Source organism: Harmonia axyridis, chromosome 2, assembly GCF_914767665.1.
Source record: "Harmonia axyridis chromosome 2, icHarAxyr1.1, whole genome shotgun sequence".
Classification (NCBI taxonomy): domain Eukaryota; kingdom Metazoa; phylum Arthropoda; class Insecta; order Coleoptera; family Coccinellidae; genus Harmonia; species Harmonia axyridis.
The window spans coordinates 31118245-31132251 of record NC_059502.1 but is presented as its reverse complement, the minus strand read 5'-3'; the positions used below and the strand labels follow the sequence as shown (position 1 = coordinate 31132251).

At 34.0% G+C, this 14007-nt stretch overlaps 1 protein-coding gene across 12 annotated transcripts in view; it reads left to right on the top strand.

Annotated features, from left to right (window-relative positions):
• The window catches only part of LOC123674263 (potassium channel subfamily T member 2), a 777909-nt gene that overhangs the window by 550848 nt on the left and 213054 nt on the right, over window positions 1-14007 (top strand). For all 12 annotated transcript variants that reach the window (XM_045609230.1, XM_045609237.1, XM_045609228.1 and 9 more), the window contains one exon: window positions 11508-11607. In XM_045609230.1, coding sequence (XP_045465186.1) covers window positions 11508-11607 — 100 coding nt within the window. The remainder of the gene's footprint in view (window positions 1-11507; window positions 11608-14007) is intronic.

Genomic DNA, 14007 nt, shown 5'->3' with positions numbered 1-14007 from the left:
TAGATCCAAGACACGACCTCCTCTGATATTAGATTCGGGGATATTGTTAACTTTATTTCATTTGCGGAGAAGCGAACGTTATTCCTTTTGCTGGTTTATTTCACCAAAGAACATTACAAATTTGTATGTCAAATTAAGGTTGATGTTTCGAATACATGTAGACTTGGTTAATCGATCGTCTAGAGGTATGATTCGATTACCTGGCCTTTCGTCTTTTTCTCCGTGACTTTGTCGGATTGCCGATTTTGTCCTTAATGTGGGTTTTTCACTTTGATCCCGGTCTTTACGTCTTACGTCTTAAGTTGACCGACCGAACTTGACTCGTCTTAGACTTGCCTTGAACTTTACTCGTCTTTGACTTAACTTCAACTGTCTCTCCGCCGATTGGAACTACCCTGTCTCGAATATCGACCTCCCTTTTTTCGGCTTGACCACACCCTTAGGAAAAGTACCATCCCCTAGCCCAATAAGAGCTTTGCCGTACCGCCCACAAAGATCTTCGCGGATTCCTGGAAATCGAATATTCTCGAAGGACTAGAAGCTGATACACAGACGTGACACATCTGGTACGACCGTATTGTCTTCGAACTTTCAATGAGTATTTTAGTGGAATTGGAAAAGAATATGCAGATAAAATAAGGGAACCTAAGGAATTTGAGGAGCATGAGAATTTTCTGGAGGAAACCATTTTTCTTTATCCCACAGACTCAACCGAAGTGAAAAAAGTGATAAGCGACCTTAAAGAGGGAAAAGCTCCGGGTATTGATGGGATAAGATCTACTACTCTTAAACAAATTAAGGACCAAGTATCAGAACCCATCGCATATTTGATCAATCTCTGCTTCGAACAAGGGTCATTTCCAAAAATATTCAAAACAGCTATAATAAAACCCCTTCATAAAGCTGGAAGTCGAACCAATATTCAAAACTATAGACCCATCTCTCTCATTTCAAACTTTGGTAAAATTATTGAAAAAATCATTAAAACACGGATGACGCAGTTTCTAGAAAAACATGAAATTATCGCAGAAAGTCAACATGGGTTCAGAAAAGGCAAATCAACAAGGGATGCCATATTCGAGTTGACAGATGGGATCTATAAGTTGTTGGATCAAAAGAGGGCCGCATTATGCATATTTATTGACCTGGCAAAGGCATTTGATACTGTCTCTCATGAAAAGCTGCTCAGAAAATTGTACGTGTGTGGGTTTCGAGGTAAATCATACGACCTGTTTGAGAGTTATTTAAAAAACAGGAAGCAAATAGTAGAAATAGAAGGGTATCAAAGCAAATCTAGGTCTGTGACATTTGGAGTACCCCAGGGCACCGTTCTCGGACCTGTCCTCTTCTTGGTGTACATGAACAGCCTTTTGTTGATGCGACAGAATGGAAAAATCATCAGTTTTGCGGATGATACTGCGATCCTCTACACGAACGGCACTTGGAAGGGGCTAAAGCGGATGGTAGAGGTGGAGTTTAAAAAAATTAAAAACTGGTTCAAATACAATAAACTGACACTTAACATAGAGAAAACAAAGTACATTACGTTCGTGTCTTACAGATCTGGCGCTCCCAATTTGTCTGCGAGTTGATGAGGAAACTTGTATACCGGAAGCAACGGAGATCAAATACTTGGGTATTACCATTGATCAAAATCTGAGATGGGATAAACATATCAACAACGTTGTTAAGAAACTAAGAGGCCTATTGTATAAATTCAGATATCTAAAAAAATATCTAGACATTCCCCACTTACGACAACTATACTTTTCGCTGGTGCAGTCTCAGTTAACATATGGTATAATAGGATGGGGAGGCGCGTATGACACCCACATGAATAAAGTCGAAACTCTGCAGAAGTGGATTTTGAAAATTATGTATGGTAAACCACTGATCTTCCCAAGCAATGAGATCTATCAATTATCAGGAATGCTGGAACCTTATCAATTATTCACAATGGAAATTCTTACAAACATTTTCAGCGGAAAGCTTCCTGTTTGAGGAACCATCCCTATTCAACAAGAGAAAAGACGTCACAGTTTGAGAGTTCCATAGCCTCTAAAAGAGTTGGCCAGCGAAGTGGTGCATACTTGGCTCCACGGATATATGCAACATTACCAGAGAACATCAGAAAAATAAAGAATTTTAGTACTTTCAAGAAGCAGACAAAGCAGTGGATATTCGAGACAGGCAGAGAAGTCAATTTCAGAATAATAAATAGCTCATAGACGAGATAGTGAAAAATGATGGAAATGGAAGGGACATAACACCGGATGTGACAGACATTACTCCCGACAGTGACACTTTACTCCCGATCAAGACGTTTAACCTGGCAATGAAGATTATTTAAGAAATTTAGAATGATTTTTGTTTTAGGTTGTAGGATTAGTACTAAGTTGAATCATCACGAACAGACATAATATGTCTCTGTGATTATTGTTTATTCAAAACCTAAGGTCGAATAAATTATTTTATTTTATTTATTTTATTTTCACAACGCCCTAGTAAATCTCTTCAAGATTTACAACCCAATGACATATCTTCGACACCTCGAAGAATAACACATCCTTTTTACATTATATGTACAATAAAATTTCGTTCCCTGTAAATTCATTGAAATTGTCATGCCCTTGACACTTGAAGAAACTAATAGGTCTCCAAGCATCCGGTTGACCATCTCAATTATTTACAGGGAAGAATAACTGGATCCTACATACATATAAAACTAATGATTGAACTTGTCTATATCAATAACCGTTGATCCACTTTGTAGAGGGGAGGATTCACCCAGACAGCCTATTAGACGTTAATGAAAAACTAATCATAATTTTGAACTGAAAATTTGCATATTGCAGTTTGAGACAATGATTTTTCTCCCTGAAATATTTTCAGATCACTACAACTTCCGGTTATATCGGAAACAGACTACTAAGTCCTTATTTCGAATGGTACACCAAGTATATTATTGCATCATTATGGAGCTTTTTTGATAACAATTTGGGCAATATGCCATACCTTGGGTAAAAACGCTACGGCTCATGAGTTAATGGGATTCTTATGAAAAAAGAGTGGCGAAGAGTACTCACCTTTTTTTTGAATATTTAGACAGAAAAGGTTTTTTTCAGAATTTTTTTTTTTGATTCTGCAAATATGTAGTATTATAAACTTGTTTGCGGATCAAAAATGTAGAAGGTGTTTATCAGAAGATCATAAACTTGGACAACTCAAATTCATCAAAACTCAGGTTTTCGAATTAGAACCTAAATTTTTTATTATTTCATTCAATTTTAACGAGGAGTTACTTAAACTTGAAATGAGGATGAACCGCAATTTCTAACTGTGTGAAGTAGTCTGCGCCTTCATAAAACAGAGAAAAAAACAAAAATTCGATGTTTCGCTAGTAAATTTGACATTTCATGAATTCCAATTAATTATTCATAATTAATTCAACTGGTTTATGGATTTCTCAACAATTCGAACGAACAGTTAATTACAATTCGTGAAATGTCGAAGGTAATTATCGAAACATCGAATTTTTGTTTCATTCTGTGTTTTCCGGATGTCACAGACTACTCCAAACAGTTAGAAATTGCGGTTCGAGTTCTCCCTCAATAACTCTAAAAGAATTCGTTTGGGATATAGGGTTCTCCCGAGTAACTCCTCCTCCTTTAATACGTAGAATTGACTGAAACAATAAAAAATATAGGTTCAAATTTGAAAATCTTGAGTTTTGATTAATTTGAATTGAATTGAATTTAAATATTCATAAACTTCTGATGAACCGCATTATGCATATTTGCATAATCGAAAAAGGAAAAACATTTTCCGATAGAAGCATTGAGAGAACTACACTGCTCAGAAAAAAAAGGAGGCTGGGGTCTGACGGACATCATGGAACTTGCTAATGAGCAGATAGAAAGTCTACGGGAATACTTCAGAGATCAAGCAAGTAGATCAGACGTCTACAAAATACTGTGTGAAGCAGACGAATCAACACCTTTACAACTGCACAAGGAGCAATTGTCATACAACCACCAGACAATCCAAGAAAAACTGCAAAGATGGAGAGAGAAGCCCCTGGATGGAAGACATTACAACGAGGTGAATCAGGATCATGTTGACATTGAAGCGTCGAACTATTGGCTCACATCAGGTGCGATATATCCAGAAACGGAAGGTTTCATTTAAGCCATCCAAGATCAAATGATCTCAACAAGAAATTGTTGCAAGCATATCATTAAGGATCGAACCATTACTGACTATCGATGCCGATATGGTTGTCCAAAGAATGAGTCAATCCAACATATCACGGGAGGATGTCGAATGCTTGCAGTAAATGAATATAAAGAGAGACACGATGCAGTAGGGAAAATACTACACCAAGAATTGCCAACCATATTAGAACTAATTTATTCTGAAGAAATGCCATAATATAAGTACCAACCGGAGACCATCCTGGAAAACGAATGCTATAAACTGTACTGGGATCGTACAGTGTTGACTGATAAAACGTAGAATTGACTGAAACAATAAAAATATAGGTTCAAATTTGAAAATTTTGAGTTTTGATTAATTCAAATTGAATTAAATTCGAATGTTCATAAACTTCTGATGAACCGGTTCGTATTGGCAGAATCGAAAAAGAAAAAACATTTCCAAAAAAAAATTTCCTGCCGAAATATTCAAAAAGATGTAAGTCCTTCTCGACACCCTTTTCTTCATAAGAGTCTCATTAACTCATGAACCGTTGAGTTTTCACCCAAGGTACGTCATATTTCCGAAATTTTCATCAAAAAAGCTGCAATAATATACTGGGTTTGCCATTCGAAATGAAGAAGTCGTAGTCTGTTTCCGTTATAACCGAAAGTTGTAGAGATCTGAAAGGGGAAATCAGGGGGAAAGATCATTGTCTCAAATCCCAATATGCAAATTTTCAGCTCAAAAATATGATTAGTTTTTCATAAACGCCTGAAAGGCCATCAAGGTGAATCACCCTGTATAACTTTGACATTCTCTATTTGCTACCACTTTTTCAACTTGATTGACAGAAATTCATGCCATTCTTTCATATCATTAACCAAGTTTAATTCATCTGGTTCTTCATACATCCACTCGTCTCCAACTATAATGATATCGAATGGTCGATGTTCTCTACGCAAAATATGATAGCAAAGACATATTCACTTTCTCTGTAGTTCATGACTCGTGATTTTATTAGTGCATTCTTCATAAACCTTTCAGTTCGTTAATATTATCTTATATTTACTGCTTCGATGATTGATATGGTTTCCCAACAAGAATAACTGTCAGCTATTATGTTTGACTGTAGATATCTACGAATTTCTAATCAAAGTTTGAAAAAACTCAGAACCAGAGATTTAACGTCATTGTTTTCATGTTTGTTGACCAAGCCAGACAGGGATCTGCTTGAATTTCAGATTATTAAATATTTTCAGTTCTTTTTGAATGACAAGTTTCCATGAATTTGCTTTTTTCAACGAACTTTTTCTACCTATTATTGTACTGATTAAGAGTGCTAGTAGAATAATTCGATAATTCGAAGAGAGAAGAGTTATATTTCCTTCTGATAACTTTATTAATCAAATTGAGGTACCCATCTCCTGGTGTCTTCCTAAGATTCGTCATGAAATAAAGCGAATGTTATTCACGCTAAGCGAGTTTTCAACTTTCGTATTTCATCCTCTCTGGGAATGTGTAATTGCTCTGGTAAGTTGAAAGTCATAAATTTTCTCGGCGTCTTATAGAAGTTTCGGGATTAGACAATGTCTTTATATGATGGAACTATTAATATTTCAGCGCCCGGAAATGAGCTAGGCAAAGTTCCATCGAGTTCGCCGTATTGTGTACCTTTATACAACAAAAAATCACCTGCTTCAATATGAACATTTCAAATTCACAAGATGAGAGTAGGATACGAGCTGATACTTTAAAAAATATCACAAATATCGGGCAAATATATAACAAAAACGGAAAATAAATACATATGATCTCATTTACTCTTTGACTGACTGAATGATTGGCTGATATAAACTTGAAACGAGCTTGAACTTTAGTAGGTTGATAGGTCTTCACATGTAGGTAGGTACAAGGTGGGAAAATTTCGATGTTCAAACACTACAACTTTCAAATCAGAGATAAACAAAATTTGATACCCCATTCTTGTTCTCTTTTTCTGAGATGAGCAAGAATGTTGTTAAATGGCCTATGATGCCGACACACCAATTAATAAAATTTCTCTCACTCTCTCTCTCTCTCTTTTCCTGAGAAACTAACAAGAGTAGTATTATTTTTCAGCCACCTTCTTTTGTTTTCGAGTTATAAGCGAAAATTAGTAAAATTCCCATATCGAAAAACATTTATATCTCCGCTAATACTGATGATAGAGCATTTATATCTCCGCTAAAACTGATGATAGAGCTCTGAAACTGAAACATCATAAAGGCACTTTTTTATGTAGAATTCAGTGGCGTGCTCGTCTTTTTAACAGGGTTTCTACTTACGAAGCGATGACTCAAAGTTATGTTTCTTCAAATGGGAAAACTAGATTTTCCTGATTTCAAAAATATTCAACATCGTATATAAATAATATAAAATAGGTTAGTTTCATGATTTTAGTTGATGTCTGTACGAAATTTAAAGGAAAACTAAGAATACTAGATGCTAAAATGCATTTTACACAATACGTGTAAGAAAACGCCGCATGGTGCCCGGAGAATTGGCTAGAGATGTTGGTATTTCCGCAGAATGTGAAATTTCTCGCGTTATGAAAAGGGTCCTTGATCGTTTTCAACGAGAAATATGTACACGATTTACAAGACTAATTTCAACCTCCTCAATGACATTTTATTTACTTTTTATTGTTTCGAAACTGCGTGTTTTCAAAATCACTTTTTACATTTTTTCAACAACGTTTTTCGTCTTGAATTTAAAACCTAGATTGGGTCTATGATTTTGTTTATTTAACCCTTTCATTTATCAATTTGCGAGGATATTCCACATTTGATATCATATGGTTTTCGCTAAAAAGCTAATAGCCCCAGGCATTTAAACTCGCTAGGCCACTAGATGAGGGCTTTCAATGATACAATCCTATTACTTAACATAATTATTTGAATTAGGGTTTACCTATTCGGATCTGATGAGGAAATGAATTTTGCACCAAGCTTGAAGTATTTATCTTTTGCTTGATTTTCTATGGTTCTGACGACGAGAACACGTCATAAATTTGCATGTAACCCCATATTTCGTTTCAATGAAGTCGATTATTTACATAATAAGTTCCGTTGTTACCTATGTCTTATTCCCCAAGATGAATAAATATAGCCATGTACAATATATTCTCTCAAAAGCAATGGAACTTCTTGTTTCTTCAAGCATGATAAATCAGCGATAAATACTTTAGCTCCGCTTCGGATCGCCTCAACATAGCATAAAAATAAACCTGGAAAACATTCCCGAAAAAGTTTCAGGCAATAGGCCTCAAGCGGCATTTTCGATCCTCTATAATGGCGAAATTCTTCATTGTTATGAGTTCGTAAAAAACTGAGGAATAAACGGAAACGCAAGTAGGAAGTATTCACGGTACAAGAAGTTTGGAGTTCATTAAATTTTTCAATGTATTTGTAGACGAATGATCCTTTTGAAGTTTTTGTCGTAATTATATCCTTGAAAAAAATTGTGTATGAAATACGAATTCAGTTTGTTCCAAAGCACTTTTACTCGTTATTCATCCGTTAGCATTAAAGCTTGAAAATTTTTTTAATTATAAGAAATAAACTTTTCAGCAACGGAAGCTATGTTCATCACGCATTAGCGCATTTCATGAATATTAATTCCTTATCAAAGAAGATAAAAAATGTTTATCTTCCAATTATATCTTTAATTAGAGTTTTATTTACACCATCATTAATAGGTGTTGAATTAATTTTTTTATTTCTTCAATAGAATTCTCAGGTTAGCTGTGCTTGACCCTTCGTTGTTTTGTAATTGCGATAAGTTATTTTATTCACTCATTGACATTTTTATATTGTATCTACTATGTTAGATTGTGATGTTATTACCCTACAAATTCTACAAAGAAAATGGAGAATGCTAAATGACTAACTAAAAATATTGGTCGAGCAATAAGACGATAAAACGAACTCTCGATTATAATTGCTGTTTTTAATTACTCACTGACATCAAAATAGTTTTTTTTGATCCTGCGATCCAAAAATAATCACGACCTTTTAGACTATTGTGAACTCCATTTGAGCTATTCTTGCAACTAGACGTTGTAATCTACAGCTCGACCTTCAACAAAGTTCTGATGAAATCCAGTGGTGCATGGTGACATCAAGGAAGATAAATTCTTATTTTTACAAGTCTTGTCCAAAGAATTTTTTGCGTTGGCTAGGGATTGTGAGGAATTTCATCACCAGGCGATCCAGAGTATTTACTTGCACCCACAGAATCTGCACTCTTCGTTTACTGCTAGACTCTTATTCATGAGGTGCATCCCGAGGCAGCAATGCGTTGTAAAGAATCCAGTGAAAAGGTGCTGCATATTCTTGCTAAAATCAAGATACTTTCTGTCACCAGGTGATCCAGAGTTTCTTTCTACTCCCCGCAGAATGTGCACTAGTCGTTTATACTTCTAGACTCTTTTATGACGTGCTTCCCAGGGTAAACTTGGAATGATTCTAGAATATTCCGTCAGTGTTCTTCTTTCAGTTTTTTCCACCTCTTGAAACGCTTTCTTATAGATACATTTATAGGTAAGGTTCAGGGTCAATGAAAGGAGTTTGTGCTTCTTTGTTGGCGAGTTTATTGGCCTCCTCATTCTCTTCAATTCCCAAGTGATTACGCATTCATGCCTATTTCATTAGGTTTCCTTCGACACTCGAATACCATCTTAGAATCGATGATATATGAAGTCAATGCTTTGATTGCAGCTGACTGTCAGAATATATGTATTTTTCTTATTGTTTTTCTTAGGTTTATTTCCACACATCTTTCGATTGCCTACAGACATTTGGATGGCGACCTAACGATAGTGAGCATAGTGGCTTCATTTTGAGAGCTGGGATTATGGACTTTCTTTTCCTATCTTCTTTTCTACTTAGCATCGTAGTGAAAGTTTTCTTGATGCTTGTTTTCTCTATCATTCCGTCAATGGAAAGACCCGCTGATGGTATATGTAATTGGTCAGAGAGGAGCAGGCTCTTTGATCTTATTATATTTACACACAAAAAATTACTGAATTCACGTTTTCACTCTTTGAGTTGTGAAAAATGAATTATGTACCTAGCCAATTCCGTAGAAGATTCCGTTTGACAATCTCCTGAATATAGTATGGTTTTGTATGCGAAAAATGAGATAAAACATGTAAGGAAGTACGCACTTTCTCAAATCATTGTTCTATTTCAAAAAAGCCTACTGACAAAAAGCATAATCATCGGTGGAATTCTCAGATTTTAAATCTAATATTTGTCGAAAGTTGAGAATGAACATTGAATGTAGTTCCTTATTTTTGGTTTATTCAAATGTTCGTATTATTGATTCAAGTCAATAAATGGAACTTCAGTTCAGGATGAGAAAAAAATCCTTGTATATTTTACCCAAAATTCAACATAATGAATTAGCGAAATAATCTATTATCGAAACGATTAATATCAAAACCTGACTTAAACAATAAGAATTGGAAAAAAATATTGTATCAAATACATTACATACACATCTACATACCTAGATTTTGTAATTTTCATTCGTTGGACTCTTCAAGAGAACTTTATAAGTAATGATCGGATATAAAAGAGAGTATCCCCAAACCTTTTATCCAACTTTCTAACGTACATATCTGCCAACAATATATCCAAATTTACGTTATTCTCCATTTCTTATCCTTTTTGCGGTTATCGTGCATTCTTAGGAAGGAGATGAGTTTTGCATTTTTCCCTTCACGTTTTTGCAATAAAAATCAAGGACTATATTTTCTATGATGAGCCTTTGAAATAGTCGGAGAATTTTAGATCCTAAAAGTTCGAACTCTGAACAGTTTCGATTTTCTGAGGAGAAGCACTCAAGTTTTTCATAAGGTTTTATCGAAATAACTTTTCTCTCTTTATTTTATATTCTCTTTATATGTAGATATCAGTATATCCGACTTCAGCCTATTAGCATCGAAAAATAGTGTACCTTTTCATATCCCAAATACTTGAAATATCAGAAGGAATGGTGAAGTAGGGCAGATTTATCTGGGATTGTTAAGGAGTCCTATAGTACTTGAACTTCATGCAGTTATATGGATTTTCAATCCTCAGATTCATATGATGTTTGTCTATGACGTACTTGCTTCGTCTTTTCTGGAGCAAGTTTATTGTTCTTCAGCAGAACTCAGCCTCTTCAGAATAATGGCAATGTTCTCCTCTTAATGCAGCTTTCCATGTGATATTCACATGTCGGGATTACATTATTAAATTATAATATTTCCTTCATTCTCAAGGAATCTCTAAACTTGCTTAAATAATTGGATTTAAAACAGGTTAGCTCCTTGTTCAATGTTGTATTATATAGATTCATTCATGATCTCATAACATTGTTAATATCAGCGATTCTTCATTATAGTAACAATTTTTCATTTAATAATTTTATGTAGTAAAGTTTTCGACAATTTTAAAATATTCTTACCTCAAGAAATAATTTTCTTCGATTTTTCTGTTGGAAATTTTATTAAGTAAATATCAAATAATTTTACAACTTTGTGTCTAATCATTCACAATAATATATCTGTAGGATTTTTTTAGTTTATTTTTGTCTTGGAATATATTCCTATTCTAAAAATGAAAAATTTAATGATCACCCAAACGAAAATGACTAAAACAGTACAAATTGAGTAAACGGTTAACAAATTGAATAGCTAAATAAACATAAAGACAGACGTACGTTTCGGAATTTTTGAATTTAATAATACAATTTTTCCCCATCAGTGCCTTATAGTTTAACAAAATTATTCTTCTTCTTCTTCCACATATCATAGGCCTTAGGCCTGTGTTTTCCAACTCTCAGCTCTCTTGAGATTAACAAAATTATTAACAAAATTATTGAATTTACAAACTCACCACTTGGATATCCATTTCTCAAAAATTGCAATTGAGAAACTAAAAACTAACTAAACGTAACGGTTGCTCTAGGATTCACAGAGCAAGCCACTACTCAAGGTAGTCATAGATTTCTTCCTTGTTATTCTCTTGAAATAACTATACAAATCGACATTTACAATTAAATAAACAATTTAAGAAATTTTAAATTTATCAATTGGTTGATGATGACTTTTAAATCAATAAATGTTTACATCATTTTTTATTTTTTATTAGTTGAAAAAAGAGTTGATACCAGGTATACATGGTGAAGAAATTATCCATAAATGGTCTTATATTTTCAACTAATGTGAATCTGCTTTCAATATTCCTGAGACGTCAATATACTCACTATCAAATTTGTTTCAGGTCTTAGGATAAGAATAGCCAATTTATTATTCAAACTGCTGACCTGTATTTTATACATGCTTCGGGTCGTGACTGATCTAGATCCTACATATGCAAAATGGTGAGTATTTTGAATCTTATTTTTCTCATTTTATGTAGGAATCTACAATCGTACAATGTTTACAAGGTATCTAATGATATAGACGAAAAATTTTAGAGAAGAGTCTACCATTCTTTGAGGCGCTGTTCAGTAATATGTAGTGGAATAAATTATATAATTGAAGCTGAAAAATACCTACTATTACCTTCTGAATTGTAAGGTTTCAAAAAAGTTTAGGTACTGACTGCTTCAATTGTCATGTTTTCACTGCATTCATACAAGCTGTCTCAGGAAAAAGTATATTTGTAAAAAAGAATGAGCCAGAAAAATGTAATCAGTTAGGAAAATACACTATTTTGGAATTTTTTTGGGGAAAATAATGCCTTCCAAATGTCTACGCTATCGTTCAAGACCCCAATTCAGTCTAACACTAAAATTCATGTTCCATCTTTCCGGGATCACGAAATGTATATCGTGAAACGAAAATACAACATATTGAAATATAAATATATAAACATGAAAATTAGAAAATTTTTTTTTTCAAAATTGAGAGTTACATTAATTCAGGAGTTCTTGTGGGCTTTTTCAAATTCCAATTCATGCAATTCCTTAAAACAATTGAAATGTTAATTTCATTATTCTATTTTATCAACTAATTCCAGTCTTTTGAACACAAATGTACGACTAAAAAGTAGTTTTTCTCAAATAAAATACAAAATTGAGAATGATAAAGTGAATTGGAAGACCTCAATTCACTTATGAAACGATAGCAAAGAAGCAGCCATAATTAATAAAGAAGGAAAGCCAAAAGTCATATTAGAAAGATACAACTGACAGAAAATTAATTGTTAAGAGCGACAATGAATCTGCCTTGGTTCGTAAGACACAGAGACTTGAGACTGAGGAACTGCTACAGATTTACTGAAGAGGAATGCCGAGAAGATTTTTGAGAAAGCAAGCAACATTCAAATGACAAGCTCAAAAGACCTGTTGACTACAACCCAATGAAGATATAATACCAAATTATCACAAAAAACCCAGATATCAACTACGAAAGTCTGACATTGACTAAACTCTACTGACTATGTCATTCTGCCATTGTGAAGTATATTGAAAATCTACTCGAGTTATATATTTATTATAAGCCTTTGGTGGACACTTTCTCAAAAAAAAATTGAGTTGAATGATAATTTGAACTAACCATGTAATTGATAGCTAGGGGTAGGGTGATATGACATGACACAGAAGTTGAAGTTTGTCATCTGGGTAATTTTGATCCTTTTGGAAGTTTCATTATGAAATTAAATTCAGTGGTGAGCACATGAGAGTAAGTAACGAAAATCTAATAATGATACAGGAAATCACATCCGAAGAATGATCATAAACGATAGCATTCAAAGCTTATGAGTATTTTACAATGTTCTACCCATATAGTCACGTCATAAATAAAATGATCATGAAGAATAACGATGTCGTTTCCGCAGATTACGTAGTAGTAAACCTCGCGGTTGAATGTTTAGGTGGCTCCACTAACGCATGGAAACTACGTACCTTTGTACGAGCATATCAAGTAATAGAGCTCGAGATGATTCCGGAATTTCGATTAAATGTTAGTAGGTACTTCATTACACAACAACCCTATTAATTTTCATTTCGAAGAAGCATGATCATTTGAATAGAACATGTGAAAGATTAATTATTTTATAATGAGTGATGAATTCCACATAATCAAAATCCACGGTATACTGATTTCACAGCTCTGTGTCTAAGATATATGTCAGACAGAACTGTAATCCGAAGCGTCTAAGATGTCTAAAAACCAGGTGTATGAACTGATTAGCTTTTGTTTTGCCAATTTTGAGAATATTAGTTAAGCTTCGTTATGTCAACTGTAGGTAGCGCTATCAACAAATTAAGATTCTTGTTATTTATTATTTACGAGGTTTGTGCCATTATGTACTTATATGTATATCTTTCATTATAGTTATGATCTATGGAAGTAATTCTTGTAATTGAAATACCAATAAACTCTCTCTCTCTCTCTATTACGAATATTTGAATTCATTCCAGTAAACGTTTCGTGTTTTGTTTCACGACTTTGCACGATCATGCTCGATTACACAACGCTTTTGATTGGTCAGTATCGGGTTTTAATTAATGTATCCAATCAAAATCAACGGAAATGACAAGTATGACATTGCGGCGCCGCCACGAAGCAAAACTAATATTTTCAATTTGGTCGAATGTCATTGCATTCAAAATTTGACGAGTGCATTCACCATGTTTTTAGACATCTTAGAAGCGTCAGATGTTAAGTTATCCAACTATATGGATTTATCTACTGCAAAACGTGTGAAAATTATGAAAACTTACTGCAAAAATAAGCGTACAATTGAAAAGGCAGTGAAATAATTCGAATAG